Source organism: Sus scrofa, chromosome 15 (assembly GCF_000003025.6).
Source record: "Sus scrofa isolate TJ Tabasco breed Duroc chromosome 15, Sscrofa11.1, whole genome shotgun sequence".
In the NCBI taxonomy this organism is placed as follows: Eukaryota; Metazoa; Chordata; class Mammalia; order Artiodactyla; family Suidae; genus Sus; species Sus scrofa.
In genome coordinates, this window is record NC_010457.5 from 85,540,212 (window position 1) to 85,562,392 (window position 22,181).

The 22,181-nt window shown below is 34.1% G+C and overlaps 1 protein-coding gene across 3 annotated transcripts in view; it reads right to left on the reverse strand.

The window, feature by feature from the left end:
* Positions 947 to 22,181, reverse strand: part of CWC22 (CWC22 spliceosome associated protein homolog) — a 64,680-nt gene continuing 43,445 nt past the window's right edge. For 2 of the 3 annotated variants that reach the window (XM_013984315.2, XM_005671989.3), the window contains exons 12-20: positions 22,022 to 22,126; positions 20,645 to 20,726; positions 15,834 to 15,894; positions 11,948 to 12,025; positions 11,181 to 11,333; positions 9,488 to 9,615; positions 7,826 to 7,927; positions 7,507 to 7,733; positions 1,150 to 2,655 (exon numbers count right to left, since the gene is read on the reverse strand). In XM_013984315.2, coding sequence (XP_013839769.1) covers positions 2,084 to 2,655; positions 7,507 to 7,733; positions 7,826 to 7,927; positions 9,488 to 9,615; positions 11,181 to 11,333; positions 11,948 to 12,025; positions 15,834 to 15,894; positions 20,645 to 20,726; positions 22,022 to 22,126 — 1,508 coding nt within the window. In that variant the 3' untranslated portion in view covers positions 1,150 to 2,083. Of the gene's footprint in view, positions 2,656 to 7,506; positions 7,734 to 7,825; positions 7,928 to 9,487; positions 9,616 to 11,180; positions 11,334 to 11,947; positions 12,026 to 15,833; positions 15,895 to 20,644; positions 20,727 to 22,021; positions 22,127 to 22,181 lie in introns of all 3 variants that reach the window. The other variant, XM_003133514.5, reaches the window with a different exon arrangement.

Here is a 22,181-nt window from a genome sequence, read left to right on the forward strand (position 1 = left end):
TAAGTGGCAGATGGTGTATGTGAACATGTATTTGATGCTGTAGAAATGCAGATAAAGTGGATAGTGCAGTTCTGCACACAAGCTATTTACTATGTCCTGATATGACTCACTTGTACTTAAATACTTCCGTTTGAAGGTAGTTAGGTGTTCTGTTAACTGCCTTTGTAGGAGTAAATAAAATGGTGAGGAGTAAAAAAAGCTGCATTAAGTAGAACAGGAAATGTTAAAAATTTCTGGGCAATAAATATCCACTATAAATAGACATCTAAGCCTCAGCAGTTCCTCCTGCCTCGGTTCTTCCCACAACAAACACCACCTCGTCAGAGCTCTCCTCTGACTCTCCTATGTAAATCCATTATCACACACTCTGTCCTTTCTTTCCTTCAGAGGATTCATTACCATGGGGTACTTAGTCGCTTACTGTTTTTCACTGCTCTCTCTCCCAACTATAAATCTCATGAGAGTTGAGACTTTGTTTGCCTTATTGTTTTATCTCTAATCCCTAGAACAGACTTAGGACCTTAGTAGCTCAGTCAGTTACATTTAAAAATAATCTAATAACACTTTAGAATCTTAAGTACACAGTAAAAAGAATAGTTTCCCACTTTTACATTTAGAAAAGAAATTTTAAATTAGGGTTGCAGTGAAGAAAATAGAATGTCTAATCCACAGATTTTTTCCTTGTTGTCAGGGTTTTAGTCAAAAGATCAGTGTTTAGTTAAAAAAATTAACTTATTTATTTCCTTTAGGGCTTATAGTCTATGTGCTCCTTAAATCCAATCTGCTGAGCTTCACAGTTCTGCGAAAGGTACTATGTCCATGACAATCCATTCTAATCACAACTCACCACCTTCTAACCACCACAGTTGGAGAAAATGCTAATCAATGAATACTTTGGGAGGACAGAGGGGAGAGGAGGACAAGAGGATAATATTTATTGACATGGACTTTTATTGTTATTTATGTTAAGTTTTAAACAGCAAAAATAGAAAACATATTGAGTCAGTGTGCTTGAAAGCTAAACATTAAAATGGTGGTCCTATTATTCTTGAACCTGCACATAGGCTAAAATGGATTTTATGTACTTTTAAGGTGAACAAGTACAAGTAGTCTACTTAGTAAATAAGGTTAAATGTCTGCCAGCAAATCTAACATTTCAGAGGCAATATTTTATTTCAAAAGTAATAAATAATATAGTCACATATTTAATTAGTGAGAGTTACAATGATGGAAACCCTTAAAATTCTTAGAAAAATTATTTCACAGTTCGGCTTGTCCACGTTTCATGATTGTATGTTTTCCAATCTATTAATCCAAATTAAAAACTAAATACATATTAACTTACCAACAGTGATATAACTTCAAGACTGAGTAAAGGCAGTAGTCACAAAAAATTTTGATTAAACATTAATCTAACAGTCCAGAAAGAAGAAATGCCATCAATGAGAGAAGCCCTAATTATAAATAATATAGCTGTGTATCTGTTTAAAGACTAACATACATCTAGTTTCACCACTTGTGAAAAAAACTACACACATCTATTTTGTTCAAGCCATAATATGAAACTTGAAATAATTTCTCTACTTTAAAAAAAAAAAAAAGGGCAGCTCCTAAGAAGGGTTTATATCATCTAATTAACAAAGCAGAAATGTTAAATTGAAGTGGTTCACCTCTTTTGGTCTGCAGTTACAAATAAAAAGCCACTAATAATTCATTATAATAATTCTATAAACAACTGGAGACAGTATTATCAGAAAAAAAAACTTGTCAATGAAAAAAAATCACTGATTCAATGAGCATTTGATCATTTTATTAACAAAATATAAGCAAGAATAACATTCCTCTCTGGTGAAACTCTTCAAATAATTTTATGTGGAGGGCCTTGAGATGTATCAGTTATAAAATATGTTAAAATGAAAACATTTTTTAAATGTACAAATACAAATCAGGACTTTATACAAGAATTCTCTATAAAGTTCGTCAATGTAAAAAATAATTTGTTTCAACTGAATATAAGGCATGTTCAGTTTCTGTAATTTCGCAGAATTTTTTTTTTGCTTCATTGGAGACTTTTCTTTTCGAATTATTTTTTTTGCTTTGTTGGAGACTTTTCTTTTCGTCGGTCCTGATTTTTCTTTGATTCTCTGGATTGTTCAGAGTATCGGCTAGATTTTTCCCATCGCCTCTCGGCACCATTCTGATACCTATCTTCATCGCTTCTAGAACCTGAATGTTTTTTACTCTTTTCTCTTGAGTTGGACCTCTCTTTTCTTGTAAAATTTTCACTGTCCCTATTTCGGTGTCTGTGCTCATTTTCAGAAAAAGAATTTCTTCTCTCTCCTCTTTTCTTTTTGGGGTCCCTGTGCTTATGTTCCACATCTATGTGCATTTCGTAGTCTCTGTCATTCATGGCTCTGCTGTAGCTATTTCGCTCAGAAGGAACCCCTCTGTCAGAACTGTGTTTTGTTGCAGGATCTCTTGAATCTCTATCTCTGGGTTTCTCTGACCTCCTTTCTCTCTCAGTCCTCGTTTCCTGGTGCCGTGGCTCTGGTCGCCTTTCTTCTTGTTTCCTATCATTTGTTTGTTGTCTCCTGATTAATTTATCTACTTCTTTACTTCTGGGATTCCCTTGTCCCTTCTTTCTTACATCTTTAGCTGCATGTGTAAAATGATATAGTTAGCTTTTATTTTAATCTTAATTTCACAACTGAAAAATCACATGTATTGATACATTATAGGTTTAGTAATTCAGATAAGCTGGATGCAAAGTCTGATCATAGAGAATTTTACAAGATGTAATTTTTTAAGAATATACAACATATTAACATTAGTTACCAAAGTATTGTTTTGAACCTTGGACTCAAAACAGTAATAGGGATTTTAAAGGAACTATAAGAAAATGTAAAAATTTTAGTTTAGTGACTAAAATGGTACATTTCCACCCACAAATTTTATCCAAAACATAAATTCCAGCCCACATGCATTATGTCATAAGATATATTATGTTGGATCTGGTACATAATTAAAATACAACGATTACACATGCCAGCAACATCACTTCCTAAAAGGTGGGTTGAGTGGGATTGACTGGGCTTGCTTGACAGTATGAATACATATTTTTCAAATGAAAACTTCTTCCTACAAAAATAATAGTTCTTCTATCAGAGAAGCACTAACTGTACTATAGCAAAGAGAAGCTATGGTGAGATACAATCATAAGCTTTAAGAGAGCAATAAGGCTTGATTTCTGAGAAAACTATTCTGAGAGGGCCTTAAATATTTTAACTTTATTGAGATGATCACAAATAAGAATACCAGAGAAGCACAATGAAAACATCTTACCATTTTAAGCTATAAAATAAATTTATGTGTTATTTAGTTTGGGTATATCATCAAAGGTGCTGAGATGACCAAAATTTCTGTCAAATTCCTATGAATACTGAAAGAAGAAAATATGGTGGAGAGTTGTCTACCCTTGTCCTATCTCCACTCAAACCTTATTGTACCAACTTCCTGCTAAATGAAATGCCTACCCTTGGCACAGTCAGTTGGTTAGCCACTAAGGACCTATTTCTCTGGTTCCCATCAAGCAGCTCAGCTGAGCTGCAGCTACCCAAGCAGAAACCATCTGGCTCTGTGAAGAATCAAGACCTCTCTGACCCTGCTATATGCCACTCTTGGTGCCTCTTGACACTAAAACCAGGGTCCTCTAATAATACGTACTCTCCTCTTTCTTTGCTGTGTGCTTTACAATCTTCTAATTTGGGGGAAGTTCATACTGCTTTTATGCTATTTAATATTTTATTGATAAAACTGAAAGCTCTCTACTGAAATTGTATGACGAGGCAAATTAATTTTGAATCAGCAAGCTTCCTTATTGTAGCAGTTCATGCTGTGCTATCATCTGTTCTCAAAACAGATATAAAATAACAAATTCTTTAGAATTCAGAGGTGAATGGTAAATGATCAATGTTAGTATATTTCAATTCAAAAATAAGACTTCCTGTGAGCAAATGGAATCTTGCTCTATTAATTTAAAACACCGAGAGTCCTCTAATTGTGGATGCCACATAGTATGTAAAACAAGTATCTAAAGACTAGCCTTCCAACCTACTAAGCCTGCGGGGGTGGGAGGAGGTGTTACCTCTCTGAAATACGCATTAAAGAAAAACAGGACATGATGCGCATTTTGGACAGACTATCTCTTATTCAGTCTAAGATGGTATGATGAAAGAAAGCTGAGTTGCCCCTAGGGAAAACAACACTGACCTTTTCAAAAAAATGGTATGTTTGGAAAAATCCTTTATTACAGCACTTCCCCTTCTAAGGAGGATAGGAGAGATTATGAAAGGCTAGCGATGCTTTTGAAAACAACTAGAAATGCCAGATGAAAATTTAACATCTTCTGTTTAAAGGCACTAAAGATCTGGAACATCTTGAGGTGCTATGAAGGAAGTGCTCAAAAAAAGATGAAAGTATGTTAAAAGAACACAGGAGTCAACTTGAATGAACTCCTAATTGCCAAAGTTGAAATGATTCGAACAACAAAATAAATGGACTTTAACCTATAGAATATAACAAATATCCATGAGTCCTCACTGATTGAATATATAGTTGAATTAATAAGTAAATGGAGGGGACAACTCTTTCTTACAGGAGAAACTGAATGACTAAACACAGAAGAAAAGAGACAAATAGAAAAACTACCATTTGGAGTTCCCATTGTGGCTCAGCAGATTAAGAACCTGACGAGTATTCATGAGGATGCAGGTTTGATCCCTGGCCCCACTTAGCAGTTTAAGAATCTGGCATTGCTGTGAGCTCTGGTGTAGGTCGCAGACATGGCTCCGATCTGGCACTGCTGTGGCTGTAGCTCAGGCTTACAGCTGCAGTTGCAAAATGAACCCTAGCCTGGGAACTTTCATATGCTATGGGTGTGGTCCTAAAAAAAGAAAAAGAAAAAGAAAACCGACTATTTGACAAACACTACAGTAATAAATGCTATAGATAAGATCCAAAGATAGATGATAAAATTGAAGACTGAAGTTAGAGGATAAAGAAGAAATTTGCATAGTATCAAATTATGTCCTTACAATATATTAACTTACTAAAAAAAACAATTTCCATGAAAAAATCCAGTAGGTACCATCATAACCAAGTAATCAAAGTTAATGTCACCAATAAGATATCGATACTATGAACTCTTCAGTAAGGCACATTAAGAACAACACATAATTTCTGTGGTATTTAAAAATGCATAACTTCATTCTAATTATGAGAAAACATCAAGACAGATTCTGAGGGACATTCTACAAAACAAGTGGCCAGAGGACTTTAAAAGGGTCAAAGCCATCCAAAACAAGGAAAGCCTGAGGGAACTGCCACAGACTGCAAAAGACTTAAGGACCTTGGAACAGGAAAAAGGACATCAGTGCAAAGACTGGTGAGATTCTGATAGGACCTACTATTTTGCTAATAGTATTTTCCCAATGTTAACTTCTTGGTTTTGATAACTGAACTATGGTTATATAATATGCCAACATTAGAGGTAGTTGGGTGAAGGCTATATGGGAATTCTCTATGTCATTTTTACAACTTTCTTATAAGTCAAAAATCACTTCAAGGGAGTTCCTACTGTGACACAGTGGGTTGAGAATCTGATTGCACTGGCTCGGGTTGCTGCAGAGGTGTGGGTTCAGTCCCCAGCCCAGCACGGTGATTAAAGAATCCAGTCTAGGCGCAGCAATGTCATAGGTCACAGGCATGGCCATTAAAAAAACCCGAAAATCAGTTCATAAAAAATAAAAAATAAATACATACCATATGATATCACTTATAACTGGAATCTAATATCCAGCACAAATGAACATCTCCTCAGAAAAGAAAATCATGGACTTGGAGAAAAGACTTGTGGTTGCCTGATGGGAGAGGGAGGGAGTAGGAGGGATCGGGAGCCTGGGCTTATCAGACACAACTTAGAATAGATTTACGAGATCCTGCCGAGTAGCATTGAGAACTTCGTCTAGATACTCATCAAAAGGGTGGGGAAAAAAAATGTAATTGTAATGTACACATGTAAGGATAACTTGATCCCCTTGCTGTACAGTGGGAAAATAAAATAAAATAAAGAAAATAAATAAGTAAATAAATACATTAGAGAGAAGGGCCAACTCTTCTACATTAGAAGAGTTATGCCTCTTTCTCTCTGCAAGCATTTGTGCATTAGGGTTGCTGCTGAAAGACAGAGAGACCAGCAGAGCTCCGGCAACCACGCAAGGCTTGAGATGAGAACGGGACTAGTTATTTGCAATACATATCTGTGACAGAAGATATACAAAGGTTCTTACAAATCAATACAAAAGACAACTTAATAAAGAAATGAGGGGAGGGGCAAATAACTTGAACAGCTATTTACAAACAGAAAATATCCAATGGTCACTCATATATAAAATGATGCTCAACTTCACTAAGTGATCAAGGTATGCAAATGAAAGCCACAATGCAATAACATTATACACCCAACAAAATGGCTAAAATGAAAAAGACAGTCAAGTAAAGTGTTAGTGAAGATGTCAGCTCATACATGGCTGGTGGGAGTGTAAACTGGAATAACCACTTGGTTTTCAAAACCATCTGACAGTATCTATACAACCTAAAACCCATCGATTCCATCTCTAGGTATGTTACATACCCAACAGAAAGGCATATATACATGTGGTCACCAAAAGACACGTACAAGAGTATTCATGGGAACACTAAAAATTTAATTTTCCATTGATAAATGTTAAATATACTGTGGATATTCGTATAGTGAAAAACTACGACAACAAGAATGAATGAACTATAACTAAATGCAATAGCATGGATGAATCTCACAAGCATCATGTTAGAAGATAAGCTAGACATAAAGGAGTTCATAATATATAATTCTGAAGTTAAAAGCAGGCAAAACTAATATATAATTACAAATTAGAACAGTAGCTGCCATGAGGCAGTGGATGAGAGGAATGGTAACAACTAGGAAGGGAACAAGAACTTCTGGGTCCGAGCTACATGGATGTGTTCTGTTTATGAAAATTTATACAGCTGTTCACTTGTAAGGTACGCACTGAATGTGTGGCATGTGGCAATTACTAACATAAAGCTTCACTATTAAAAGTGAAAAATTAAAATTTCTTGAAAATATAAACATCAGGAAAGCTTAATCCTTAAACTAGATGACAGAAGTTAGAAATGGCATTTCAGTCAGCATTCAAATAAATTATTTGCAGTGGACTATCTTCATTTCTATAAAGAGTATTTCAAAAGATAATCTTAGCATTATAAACACTGAATTCAGTATGGACTGCAATAGTGATAGATGAGTGTTTATATTATTAATTGTGGCTTTTAAACAAGTGAAGTCTAAAATAAATAAGCAATCAAATGATTCTCTTCCCTTGTAAACACCACCAGCAATATACTTGTGAGAAAAGGGCAGAGTTAATTATAAATGAGCTTTGATACCTGAGGACGAGCTCTGACTACTGGTGGATGAAGAATCACTCTCCTCACTAGAAGACTCTGAACTGCTGTCACTGCTGTCCGAATCAGAGGCAGAGGATTCAGAATCGGAGGAGGAGGAGGAGGATCCAGAAGAGGAAGAGGAAGGGGAGGATTTATTGGGCTCAACATCTGGTTTTTGGGCCACGATGACCTTTGGTGTATTTTTGAGATGCTCACGCAATTCATCCCTAATTAAAAACAAAATTTCTATTAGATTCTGCCTTGAAGGCAACTGTGAGAAATTCTGTAAGGTGAATAAATTTCTGAAAATAATTCTTACGTTAAACCTCCAAGACCTATAGAAGTAAAGAAGTTGATGGCAAACCGAGTGTTTCTTGGGTTATCTCGGGGTAATAATCCTTCAAAGAATGGCTGCAGAGTTCTAAAAAAGAAAAAGAAAATGAACAAAACAGATTGGTTAAAAAGGTAAAACCCTTATATTAATCCTTGCATTTTCAGATTTTCTATATATTAAATTAGTAAATGAAATACAATTAAGTGATTTAAAAATCATTTATTTGGTTGTATGCTATCTAAATGAAATGAGTAGGGTCAAGCCATAATTTACTATAATTCTATAACAGAGAGGGTTTTAAAAAACTTTCTTATTCACTCTTATACACTCAGAATATATATATATAGAACACATATAAACCTATATATATGTCTATTTATTATACATTGAGTATATGTGCAGAAAAGTGAAAAAAACCAAACCCCCCCCCAAAACCCTCTCTTCTGGTGTATATACATACCATGTACACAGAGTGCTCTGCAAGGCACTGGAGGAGGGGAGGAAGCAGTCAACAAAAGAGAAATCAAGGATGAAGACTGTATGCAATCACTACAGTTAGGGAGGGGGACAGGCAGAAAAACATTGACAATATAATGTGGTTTTCAGTGCCACACTGAATGGCCTAACCAGCAGTGTTAGGAAAAACCATTCTTCATAGTAAAGGTAATTTAATGTAAGAAGAATGATTAAGAGTTTGATGGACAGAACAAGAGAAGGAATACCCAGCTCTGTTAGGATGCATGAACGAGCCAGAACTACTTAACAAGCTGGGCAGTGTTGGTGTGGCAGAGTGCTGCTGTTAAGATTCTGCTTGAAGGCAACTTATGAGATAATTCTGTGAGGTGAGTAAACTTACAGAACTTGTGTGGAGAGGAACTATGTGAACTTGACCAAGCAGATAGGGACCAATAAATAAGTACATGAAACCAGGAGAAGGGGATGGACTGGCCCAGAGCATACAGAAGCCAGGACAGACTTTCAGCGAACAATGGAGGGGGAGGCTCAAGAGAGAGAGACTGAGGGGAGGAAGGCACAATGAAGGAAAGTGAGGAGCCACAGTGAACAAGTGGTCAACAGTGTGAGGCCAAGAAGTCAAGAGGCATGAGGCCACCTGGAACTGGCAGGTGGTCACTAAGACAAATGAGAAAGGACTTCAGGAGTGTGAATGGAACAGAAGCCAAAGTGAGTGGTGACGGGCAATCTGGATAAATGGTAAATAAGAAAGCTGATATTATTTGATAGTCCTGGAACAAAACCCTAGTTCAGTGTAAAATTTGAATAGTTTCATGAGTGATACTCATTTGTATATATTCACAGTAATTTATTGATAGTAAAAAATTAGCATTCTAAGGCTCAAAATTAGGGTAAAAATGAAACTAAAACTAAAAACACTCATTGCTGGAAAACTCCAGTGAGCATGCAAAAGTTCTAACTAAATTAAAAGAGGTATTAATTCTGAATTTTCTCTAGAACTAGACTATCATCAAGTTTCATGTCGTACCACATAATACAGGAGACTCAGAGTGGCAACGAATGGATGAAAACTATCATGAGAACTTGTATTTTTACCACTAAGGGTAGATTTCCTCTGCTAAAGTGCGGTAAAGCCTCTGAGGGCAGGAAGAATAAAAAGAATAACAAACTTACTCATCCTTTAACCTTGCATTAAGTTTAGGAAGACCCATGTATTCACACAGTTCTTGGAAAAATATTTTCACAAAAATTCTACTGGATGATGTAGTAGTTTCTTCACTCAGCTTTATACATTCAAGAACCTGAAAATTAAAATTTAAAAACATTTTTATTTTGGTGTTTAAAAGGTAAGACAAAGTGACCAATATTTATAACTTTCCTTTCTTGTGAAATTACAATTTGTTCTCATCTTCAATCAGAATTATCTCTAAATATCTTAAGATGATGTATATTATTTCTTGGAAAGAAATAAGACTGCCTCTCTATACTAATTTTCAAAATGTTAAGATGCTGTAGAAATAAAGAGTTCATTCTCTTTCTTGAGTAATGTATGTGCTTTTTATAGATGGGAGGATACTGTCTTGAACATATAGTGCTAAGATTACTAGTTCCTAAAACTCACTCATTAAAATGTGCATGTATGAGAGTCTGGGGACAAAATGCCACTGAAATCATCAAGCCATAGTTTTATAAAGACAAAGAGTGATGGCTTGTTCTGAATACTAAGATTGGGGCTGAAAACCTAAAGCTCATAGAGATATTTTAGGGTAAATAAAAAATAAAAGCAACCTCCATGTTTGATGGATTCTGTGTTCCACTAGCTCATTTGTTTCATTTGTTGAAAATTTTTTACTCCCTTTTTCCCAGAGAAAAGGGAAAAAAAGAAGTAAAAAATTATTATACCTCTTGGGTCAGCTTATAAATGCATATTAAAGTAGCTGGGCACACTTAGCACTTAGTATTACAAAAATTCACCCAATGATTACAAGCTCAATGATGTTGCTTCATTCTACCACAGGATTATGGTATTCTAAAATATGATCCCCTTTTTTCTTTCTTCTTGTATATAATTTTCTTTTCTTTTTTTTTTCAATTCCTTCAGTAACTTTGTTTTTCTTATAACCTATCAGGTTTTATTTTGTCTTATTACTACAGGCATCTTATCTCTTCTCTGACATAGTACTAAGATCCTTGAAATAAGAATCATATAAAATTCTTCTGGACACTCAGTTAGGCAAAGAGTTGGTGACTAAACAAATGGTTGTTGAATGAACAGTAGCTGTACAATTAAGTGCCAACTTAATGAGTGAAGTTCAAATTCTAACACAGTGTACATTTTCCCATCAAGAATACCTTTCCTTGTTCTAATTATGACTATGGGATCTTCTCCCTATCACTTATTCAACTTTAACGGATGCTACGAAAAATACATCCTGACAGAATAATCACGTCTCACGTCCCTACTAGAGAGACTGCTGATAGCTACTCCCTCACGAAACGGCAGTTACTGAGAGGCTCATATGCCACCAAACAACTGGTATATGTGAATATGGGTGTGTGTGCCCATATGTGTACACAGAGAAGATGAAAATGCTCCCAGCCATCACTATTAAAAAACACTGTGATTTTGGGTTGTTAATATCATTCACAGTGATATTTCTTACACTCATATATTATTTACTTAGCTGATGATCCCATGTCACATTAATATAACCTGAAAGACAGCCATTATAGTAAAAGTTTGCTACACATCTCATTTAAAAGTATGTTTCCTACATAGGAAAAGTATGGCTATGTTATACTTAATCTATTTCAGAATAACAGGGGATTAGCCAAGAAGAACAAATATATTGACCCATCTACTTACGCTCCAAGGAAGTGAATCAGTATATAAAAGGTGAGCAAACATCTTAGCAACATTTCTCAATTTGTTTGTTTCCAAGCGATGGATGGTATCATATTGTTCTTTGAATATACTTTCGAAGGATTCCATGTATTCTTTTTTTAGCATACAAAATCGCTAATAAATTAAGAAAAAGTCAATACCATTATTAAAGCCTTCTAGATTTATTCAATCAAAAGATAATCAATATTTTGTATATCATATAACCTTTTTGTGCTGTATAATGGGATGCTCAAAAAGTAAGATAATACGTATTATCCCTAGGTACTTGGGGTTTATATGCTAAAACAAAATTATACATGTAGCCGATCACAGACATACACATTTGCATAAAATAAACTTCTCTGTGAGTAGAGTTTGGATTCTAAAAAGTATTTTAGCTCATCCTTTACTGTGCTGCCTGAACATGTACTTGACTTCAGAAACTGCTGTGAAATTGTGAAAAGACAGCATTTAATTGTTCTCTTTGGGAAACTGTCAAAAAGCATGTGGAATTTCCCAAAGCCCTGGAAGAGTGATATGTAATGTTACGGCACTACAAAAATAAAGTGGGACAGGAGGAAGCTGCAGAGAGTGGGGAACCTGAGGGGTGAACAATTTGTTTTCAGGAAAGATATGTTATTACATTAGACTAGACCATAAAGCAGACACATTAATTCACAACACTCATGTTAAGAATTCCCTTTGTGATTTCATCACAATCCAACAAGAAAAATGATGTTGGAACTCACCCCAGCTAATAAGCCAAAAAATTTCTCATATGTCCTCTGTTGGGCACAGCAATCAAGTATCATGTTGCAGAGTTCTTTCTATTTGGAAAAAAAATTACATTAATGATTCAAAGCACAATGAATCCATGCTGTATAATAATTTATCAATATGACAGAGATAGCCTGAACTTTAAAGTAAGGTTTTCAAAACACAAAACTTCCACAACTTTATGAACTTTAGTTATGAGGACAAAATAAAAAAAATCAATCTATGTCAAGGCTATAGTCTTTTAAAGGCTTCTGTTTGGCTGACAGAAATTTCAGTCATCTATGCTAATTACATCAATTATAAAATTCTAAATTTGGAGTTCCCATTGTGGCGCAGTGGTTAACGAATCCGACTAGGAACCATGAGGTTGTGGGTTCGGTCCCTGCCCTTGTTCAGTGGGTTAACGATCCGGCGTTGCCGTGAGCTGTGATGTAGGTCACAGACGTGGCTCGGATCCCACGTTGCTGTGGCTCTGGCGTAGGCCTGTGGCTACAGCTCCGATTCGACCCCTAGCCTAGGAACCTCCATGTGCCGCGGGAGCGGCCCAAGAAATAGCAAAAAAGGACAAAAAAACAAAAAAACAAAAAAATTCTAAATTTGTATAAGCATGAACTACTTCAAGAAAACCTCGTATATGAAAGAGATACACCAAAAAGAGACTAAATATACTGTATTCTAAAAAGATTCTATCCCAGTAGGGCCTCCAAAAATAAGTTAATTATGTAAATAAATAAAACAAAAGTAAAAAGATTTTATAAATATGTCTTTTAAATACAGATTAACAATATGACATCTAACAATTCAGTTATACACCTTTTGAAGATTTAAACCCAATTATTAATGAATATATTTTGTTAGTATGGAAAAGACAGATCATAATGAGTCTTTACAGAGGCATAAATGGACACAACTTCAATGCTGAGTTAAATGACCCTCTGGATGATAAAGAAGAAAATATATTTAAAAGAACAAAATAAATGTTATGAATATAGATCTGTCAATAGATGGATCTATACAAAGAGATGGAGTCATTAAACTCCTGTTATAACACAATGTCTAATCAGTTATTTATGTGCTTTGAAAAAATTACTTTGTGAAAATTCTATTGACCTAAGAAGTGCAAGAATAAATCCAAGATTAGGAAATACCATCATCACAAATGATTTACACTTAATATTATTTACTAATTCCTGAAATAATCCTAATGAAATATGTATTGATTATAGCAATTTCATAGATGAGGAAACTCAGACATATGAACAAATCAATGGAAACAAAACTAAAAAAAGGCACAAATTCATTCTCTGACCACTAAATATCTGTAGACTTGACTAAATATCTTTTTCTACAAAACATTTCTTATCAAAAGTTTAAAATTATTTTTTCTAAATACAGTAACTGCAATTTATTTGTGCTTTTTACAAATAGAAATCTATAAAATATAATGTATATCATTTCAGTTCATTTTTACTTTTAATTTTACTTTCATATTTTTAACTACAAATTTTGACATCTTTGTCACTTAATAACATGAGATACAACTTAAGTAACTATTGCAAATTTTTAAAAATTAGGTCAATGTTTATTTATCGCATACATCTTTGTAACAAAGATATTATGGAAAAATACAGAATAGACATTCTAGAACTGTGCTGTCAGGCATGGTAGCCCCTAGCAACATGCAGTTACTTAAATCTGAATTACTTAACGTGACACAAATCCAGATTTTAGTTTCTCAATCACATGAGTCACATTTTGAGTACTCAAAACTACATGTGACTAATGTAGTGGCCACTGTCCTAAACAGTGCAGAATATGAATACTTCCATCACTGCAGAAAGTTCTGTGGGACAGAGCTGTTCTAGAAGCTGATAATCTAATTATAAAACTATTTACTCAAAGGCCTCTCTGCAAAATATAAGGTTATTTTCAGATATAATTATATTACTAGATTTTTTAAGATTAGTCATACATTGCCTCAATTAAAATGTTTATAAATGTTTAAGTTCTGAAGAGATGTATTTTGTCAAAATTTAATATAGTATTAAAAACTTAAATGAGACTTTTCTGAGTTGTGTCATATAATATTTATTTGATGTATTAAAATACATTTTCAAGTTTTTCTACTAATACTGTATTTTACGATAACAGTTAATTAGGTTTTAAACAATATAACATGGTAATGCACTGACAGCATTGCTATTAAAGTCATCACTACCTGTAAAACAAATTACTTTCTTCCCTAGACTAAATGCAATTACCAGAGTTACTCCCTGTGGCATATGATAATTAAATATTTTAACATTTTAATTAAATATTATAGTGATTTTATAAGATTATTTTGAGTATATGAAAATAGATGCATTAAGACCAATTTCCAAATGTTATCAAAATACATTGAAGTTACTTCTAGAGCAACAATGGTCTGGATTAATATTAATAAAATTTATGATGACAATTATATTCCTCAAATAATGTGACAAGAGCATTCTGTAACTTTAGTTTCAATTATAATTTTAAAAGTTGACTCACTAATTTATTCCTTTCCAATTCACCATATCAAGTGCACCCATAATACTATGAGGCACACTATTATTAACATACCAATAAATAAAGAGGGGAAAAAATAATTTTTTAAATTTGAAAAGAATCACCTCTTCAAAATCCAACACTTTGGCATTTCAAGAATTAATCTATATTCTTGAACAAAGGTTGGGAAACTTTTTCTGTAAAAAAAAAGTTTACGGAAAAACTTTTTCTGTAAAAGATAGTAGACATTTTAGATTTTAGCAGCCATACAATCTCTGTTGCAACTAGTTAATTCTGCTGCTATAGGGTGAAAACAGACACACACAATATATCTACCCACGGGCATGGCTGTATCCCAATAAAACTTCACAAAAATGGGCAGTGGCCCTGGACCACAGTCTGCCCATCCCTAGAACAGAACATATTTAAAAGCCCCAAGACAAAGGACTTTATACTCAACAGTAATTCAGCTCAGATAATCAAGGTCTTTTAGAAGAATCAGAAACCAAACAGACTGTATATAGTTGATACTCTCCACCTGTGCTGAATCTACCACAGGTAAGGGAAGATGTGGAAAACAATGCGAAAGCCTTGGCTCAGGTTCCAAGGATCTACAATCTAGATGGGCAGGGAGCAATATACATAAGAATACAACTAGAAAAAAACACCCTTGATAATCTTTTCAATCTAGTCTTTATTTTCCTTGGCATTAGGGTTTCATGATACTCTGAATAGTGAAGTAGTGAGTTATAAGACTATTACTCACATGGGCTAAGAGGAGGCTAAAATATGTATTTTATGGATTATTGAATCCGTGATATCCCGCAGAGTGCCTGACATATATGCTGAATACATTTTGTTAAATGAATTAATGAATAAAAATGGTATAGATTCTTCTATACCCAAAGAAAGCAATGTAACAACATGTACGGTCATCTTTCTAATTTCTATGACAAAAAAATGCTTTAGTGCATAAAGTAGGTGGACCGGGTAATTCATTAAGGAACAAACTTTCTACTGTATTTAAGCCACCATTTGATTTATAGGAAACCACTCAGAAATTTATGTGAAGTGTGGTGGTTCAGAGAGACTGCTTCCTTTTCCTACAGCCCATCCAAGCAGCTGATTTAAGTCACCAGAATGAGTAACATATATGAAGCACTGCAAGACTCCTAAGTTTTAAGTTACCTAAAAATTTTAGCAAACCTACATTTAAAAAATGAATATTTAGTAATGAGTTACTGTTTCAATTCATGAAACCTATTAAATGTCTTAAACACTTTTATAACCAATATATATTCCTTAATAGAAAAAAAAGTATTAACTTACTGTTTGACTCTCAGGAAACTCCATTTTCAGCAATTTGTGAGCACATTCCTCAAAATCTAAACTGTAGAGAAAAATGGTTACAAAAATTAGGTTAAAAACTTTCAGCATAGTTAAACTGTCACTCTCTTTCATATACAAGAATCTTATTCTAATAATTATTTTAAATAATTTTTTTTACTATGATTTCATATTATTGTGTTGTGTATATAAAAAAGACATAGCTGGAGTTCCTGTCATGGCGCAGTGGTTAACGAATCTGACTAGGAACCATGAGGTTGCGGGTTCGGTCCCTGCCCTTGCTCAGTGGGTTAACGATCCGGCATTGCTGTGAGCTGTGGTGTAGGTCACAGACGTGGCTCGGATCCCGCGTTGCTGTGGCTCTGGCGTAGGCCTGTGGCTACAGCTCCGATTCGACCCCTAGCCTGGGAACCTCCATATGCCGCGGGAGCGGCCCAAAGAAATAGCAAAAAGACAAAAAAAAAAGAGACATAGCTTTTAACTCCACAAAGAATGAAGTACTGATACATACCACCATGAGGATGGACCTTAATTTATGCCAAGTGAAAGAAGCCGGACGTAAAGACTGCATACAGTATAATTACATTTATATAAAATGACCAGAATGTGCAGAAAGTAGACAAATTTTTATTACACTCCTAAATATTTCCACTTCTGTCTGATCCAAGTCAGGAAGAGGTGAAAGATATTCCAGGAGCCCAGCATGACATCTAGTGCTTAATAACCAAATTTAAAAGTTATCTTGAGGGAGTTCCCGTCATGGCTCAGTGGTTAACGAATCTGACTAGGAACCATGAGGTTGCAGGTTCGATCCCTGGCCTTGCTCAGTGGGTTGAGGATCTGTCGTTGCTGTGAGCTGTGGTGTAGGTCACAGACGTGACTTGGATCCTGAGTTGCTATGGCTCTGGTGTAGGCTGGCGGCTACAGCTCTGATTGGACCCCTAGCCTGGGAACCTCCATATGCCGTGGGATCGGCCCTAGAAAAGACAAAAAAAATAAAAAAATAAAAAAAATAAAAGTTATCTTGATTCATACCCAAACACAAGGCTTCTACCCTACATAAAAACTAAGTATCAAAATAGTAAATAATCAAAATCACTCACAAAGAATTGCTTTTGTACAACATTCAAATAAATTGCATGAAATATATCTTTGATATGCTTCACTAAAGAGGATGATGAGACTCAATGTGAACTTGATTCAGGAATAATGCTAGTATCTTTTGATAACAGCAGCATAAAAAATCACCCACTGAAATATAATGATTATGAATTCATAGTTCATCTGTATTCTTCAGCTTCTGTTATTTATTGGGTTTCAGAAGCATAAAAAGGTTAATAATCCAGGATGAGAGAACAGTAAAAAAAAAAAAAAAAAAAGACGTATAAAAAAAAAATCTATCAAAAAAGATTTCATAACAGATGATATCAAACAATACCTAGCACTAAGATTAAAATAGTTAAATTGCAGTTGACAAACTTTAATAATATTGTAATACCACGAAGTATTTAAAAAGATATGTCATTTTTTAGTTTCCACTTTTTAAAAAACAGAATTAGTACTCGGGGAAAAAAAAATCCTACAATTTCTGAAAAAAACAAGTCAGTAATTCATGGAAAAATTTTACAAGTTTTATTTTATCTAATAAGTGAAATATTAGGGAGAAGGTATGACAGTCTATTTTCCTGTTTTATTTTAAAGGTATTTGGTGACGTCCTACACATGATTGTCTTGAAGTTGCACTAAACATAAATATTAAATAAATTAAATTTGCTTGGTATTTTATACCAAATGAATTCCAGGTTTAACACAAAGTAATAGTGATTGAGAGAAGGGTTAAAAAAAAGGATGTTACATGATGCCAGTTTTCAAACCATGCTTACAAATGGCTTGTTGATATTGCTAATCCAAGAAACTGACTTGTTGAGGACCTTGTAGTTCCACTTCACTCCGATGGTACAGCTTCAATAACACAACATCAGACTGCTGAACATCACTTTAAACTAAGAATAAATAGGAATTCCCGTTGTGGCATAGTGGAAACGAATCCGACTAGGAACCATGAAGTTGCGGGTTTGATCTCTGGCCTTGCTCAGTGGGTTAAGAACCTAGCGTTGAAGTGAGCTATGCTGTAGGTCACAGACATGGCTCCGATCCTGCATTGCTGTGGCTGTAGTGTAGGGTGGCAGCTGTAGCTCCAATTCAACCCCTAGACTGGGAACCTCCATATGCTGTGGGTGTGGTCCTGAAAAAAAAAGCAAGAATATATAGGAAGGTCTAATTTTCAATAGCAAAGCTAATTGTATGGTTTCATGTTTTGCATAAATAAAAGACTATGTAAAGAGCCAGAAGAATAAGAAAAGCACTGGTGAAATCAGTCAGTAGGTCTAAAAAGAAAGGAAGTAAAAAAATAAAATCCCCAAATAGTTCAGTTGCCAGCACAGTTCTGTTCACAAGATTTTCAAAAGTGAACAGTTCATATAAATAATCCAATGTCCTCTCAAGATAACCACTATTGATATGTTAATGGATTATTTCTAGAATGTCTACCTATGGTTAAGATAACACCACTGGCATGGTACTAGGTAGTCTACACTATTAGTTTTTATCCTCACCTAACATTAAATAAGACTACTTGCCCACATCAATACTAATTCTCTATTAACCTAATTTTCAATGGTGGCATAAAATGGATATTTGATTACTGATACTGGGCAATAAGATTCTCTCTCTTTCTCTCCCTCCCCTCACCCCCTTTTTGGCATAGAATAATTCTGTGAACAACTTTTTGGGATCATATAATTCTTAAAGAAATACAATGAAAAAGAGGCAATCAATCACACTAAGCTATTGATTCATGCCACCAAAAGGCTTTCCATAAATACACCCAATTTAAATTCTCATGAATAATCACTCTGTGTATCTAACTGAAATCATCATTAGTGCTGAGTATTATTCCATTAAAAAAATAAAGTAAACCACTTTAGCTGTTTTTATAACAATATTACTTATTCATCTAGACTGATATTTGTTTGATAACTTTATGTTTTATAATCCCATTACATGAGTCTCCCAAACATGACCTTTTAAACACCTTTTTATCAAAGTCTTTGTTTTTCTTGCCTAAAATTATTTTTACTAGGCATTTAGGGGCTGAGAACTCTTAATAAAAAATACATAAGACAGTAGTTATTGTACTGTTACTAGAATTGGTACCATATTCTATAATACCATATATAATATGTAATATCATATAACATCATATATCATAAAAAATAATATATAAATAGCATTTAATATATATCATATAAAATATAATTATATAATATCATATAATAGTGGTTGTCAATTATCCAATAATGTTTTAGTTTTTCAAATTGTTTTGTGTAATTCAGAGATTATCAAGGTTAGGTCAGCTAAAGAAACAAAGTTTCTTTTAAATAATCATTCAAAAGGCTCCACTGTATAATTCTTCAAAGCCCAGTGGTTTGTTTTTGTTTTTGTTTTTCTTATTAGGGCTGCACTGGCAGCATATGAAAGTTCCCAGGCTAGGGGTTGATTCAGAGCTTCAGCTGCTGGCCTATGCCACAGCCACAGCAATGTCGGATCTCAGTCACATCTGTGACCTAACTACAGCTCACGGCAATGCCGGATCCTTAACACACTGAGCAAGTCCAGGGATCGAACCTGCATCCTCATGGATCCTAGCTGGATTCGCTAACCACTGAGCCACAAAGGGAACTCCTCAAAGCTAATGTTAATAGCAATATTTAAACAATAAATCCACTGTTTACAACTGATTACTACAGCATTTCTTAAAAAAGGACAAATCAAAGTTAAACTCTAAGAATAGCTACCTATAATAAAAATTTCTCCTCTTTAAGTTTGTATAAAAAATATTTAATAGTTTCTTTCATGTGAAAGGCAAAGAAACAGGTAAGGAAAACCAAAAAAAAAAAAAAAAAATCTAACCAATGTTTTGCTGTTTAATATTTCTCTTTTTGAAGATGAATCTAGGCCAAAAAGTTTTCAGACAGACCAAAAACAAGATGACTCCTACTTATGAATCATTTTTGCTATTACATCATACTAAATGGAAATATACAAAACTTAGTAACAAAACAAAACAGAAAACATTCCTTCTCCAGTAAAAAATATAAACACTGTGCCCACTAAATTAATAGGTTGATTCCCATTCAAAACAACAGATGTACTGAGCATTTAATATTTTCATTTATTTTTCTTTAAAACCAAATTCACAGTCTTCAAAGGCAATAGGTTGTTTTCATAGTATAGTAGTTCTTGTTTACATTACTTCAAAGGGTCCTCAAAACCTTCCTAAGTCTAATTCCTACTTTCATTTATATTCATTTCCATCTGTTGAACAAATCAGTGTCCAAACGTCGTCATAATAATGTTTCCCTGCTTAGAACTAGAGTTAGAAACCAAATTAGAAAAAATAAAATATAAACTTCCATTGCATAATTAAATACTGTGCTAACTGTAACAGAATTGTTTTCAAATTTTTATTAGTGATATTTAACTATAAGAAATGACTTGGCTGAAAAAAAATTAATTAGATAACAGTTAAATAAGTAAAGACTATTTGCTTTTGAAGTGAAGAACCAACAGTAGGAATCCTTATAAAACTGGGGCTTGGGATGGCGGTAGAGAGGCAATTAGTTGGAGAATCCCTGCAATAGTATTCAGTTTTCTGTCATCACATTCCAAATAATCCCATCTCCTTCCCCACCCTGTTAAAACTAAGAATCAACTGAGTTACAGTACCTTACCTTGACTGAATAGCAAGATAAATTGTACGACGAAATGAAACTAGATTAATTTCTGTTTTGTCATGAATAGTCACTTTCTGTCCTGAAATTAAACATAAAATTATAAGACTATAAAATTAAAGGTGAAGAACTAAAAATGTAACCCTGTGTAATACTTTCACAAATCTATTTACAATCTATGAGTTTAATAATAATACTCTCCTATGCAGTATAAATCAGTATTGTGGAATTCAAAGTAACTTTCTCAGTCTTTTCTCATTTCTTAGAGTATTTTAATAGGATTTATCAGCTCAAAGAATTCCAGAACCAAGCCCGGGAAAACAATTTTTGTTTCTGTGCCACCTGCTCATTTAGACATTACAAAAGGCTGCCCTATGCTGTTATTTGGTAAAACATTATTTCTATATTTATAAATAGTTATCTTGCTAATTTGGAAGAACTATAACTTATGGATAGAGATTCAGTTTCAGAGAGCAATTGTATCACCATGACAGGTTAGATGGGTCCAATACAAATATGACTATATGTCAAAATTTTATCTCATGCATGAAAACTTTCCTTATTCATATTTACTAGTTTTTATTTGAATAATATTTTCACATAAAAAAAGAAATTCTGAAGTTAAATGTAGCACATGGTTAGATGTTTTAAATAAGGAAGACATTGGAAAAAATTAAATTTATTTTTATAAAATATGTTGTAGAAGAGCTATTACACTCTAAGAGAGAACTAAAATACATTATGACCTCAAAGGGAGAGATACATTTTTAATATTTTCAAATATATAACACAAGTAAATAATGACCAGTGTACATATGTTCTGATATTTTAACTGAGACTTAACCAAAGTAAAATTCTGAGCTTATTTTCCTGTGAAATGATATAATCAAAGCTGAGGAGGAAGAACATTTTGCCTGTCTTTGTACAAATATAGGTTTTGGCCTCCCCGCTCTACTTTTCCAAAATGAAGAGCAAATACCTAGTCATTCTCATCTGTCACATTCATGCCAGGGTGACATAAATCACATGCACTCAACATGAATGCACCTTTTTCATAGTTTATAATCAAAGTCATAACATATCAAATTTAATTATGTTGATATTAAAAAATGAATTTCCTTGTTCAATACTTATAGAGCAGTGTATTTCAACCTTGCCAATGCTGATTTTTGGGTTGGATAATACTTTGTTGTTGTTGGGTGGGGGTAGGGGGTAGGTTTGTGACTTGCGATATGTTTAATCATTAGCCTTTAACCCTCTAGATATCAGCAGCATCTCTCCCAACCCTCCACAGATTGAGAATGACTGTTTTAGAGGGTTACCTTAGATTAATTTGAGAGTATATTACAGTATTATTTGAATAAGTTATACTTTTACCTTCTTCATCTTCCTCTCCCTCTTCCTCCTCTTCTTCCTCCTCCTCCTCACTACTTCCAGCATCTTGGTCTGTGTTCGAGTCACTGTCTCCCTCATCAAGAATTTCTAAAAGAACAAAGTAAGTTTAGGAAAATTATTAGTGAGCCAGTGATACAAATGC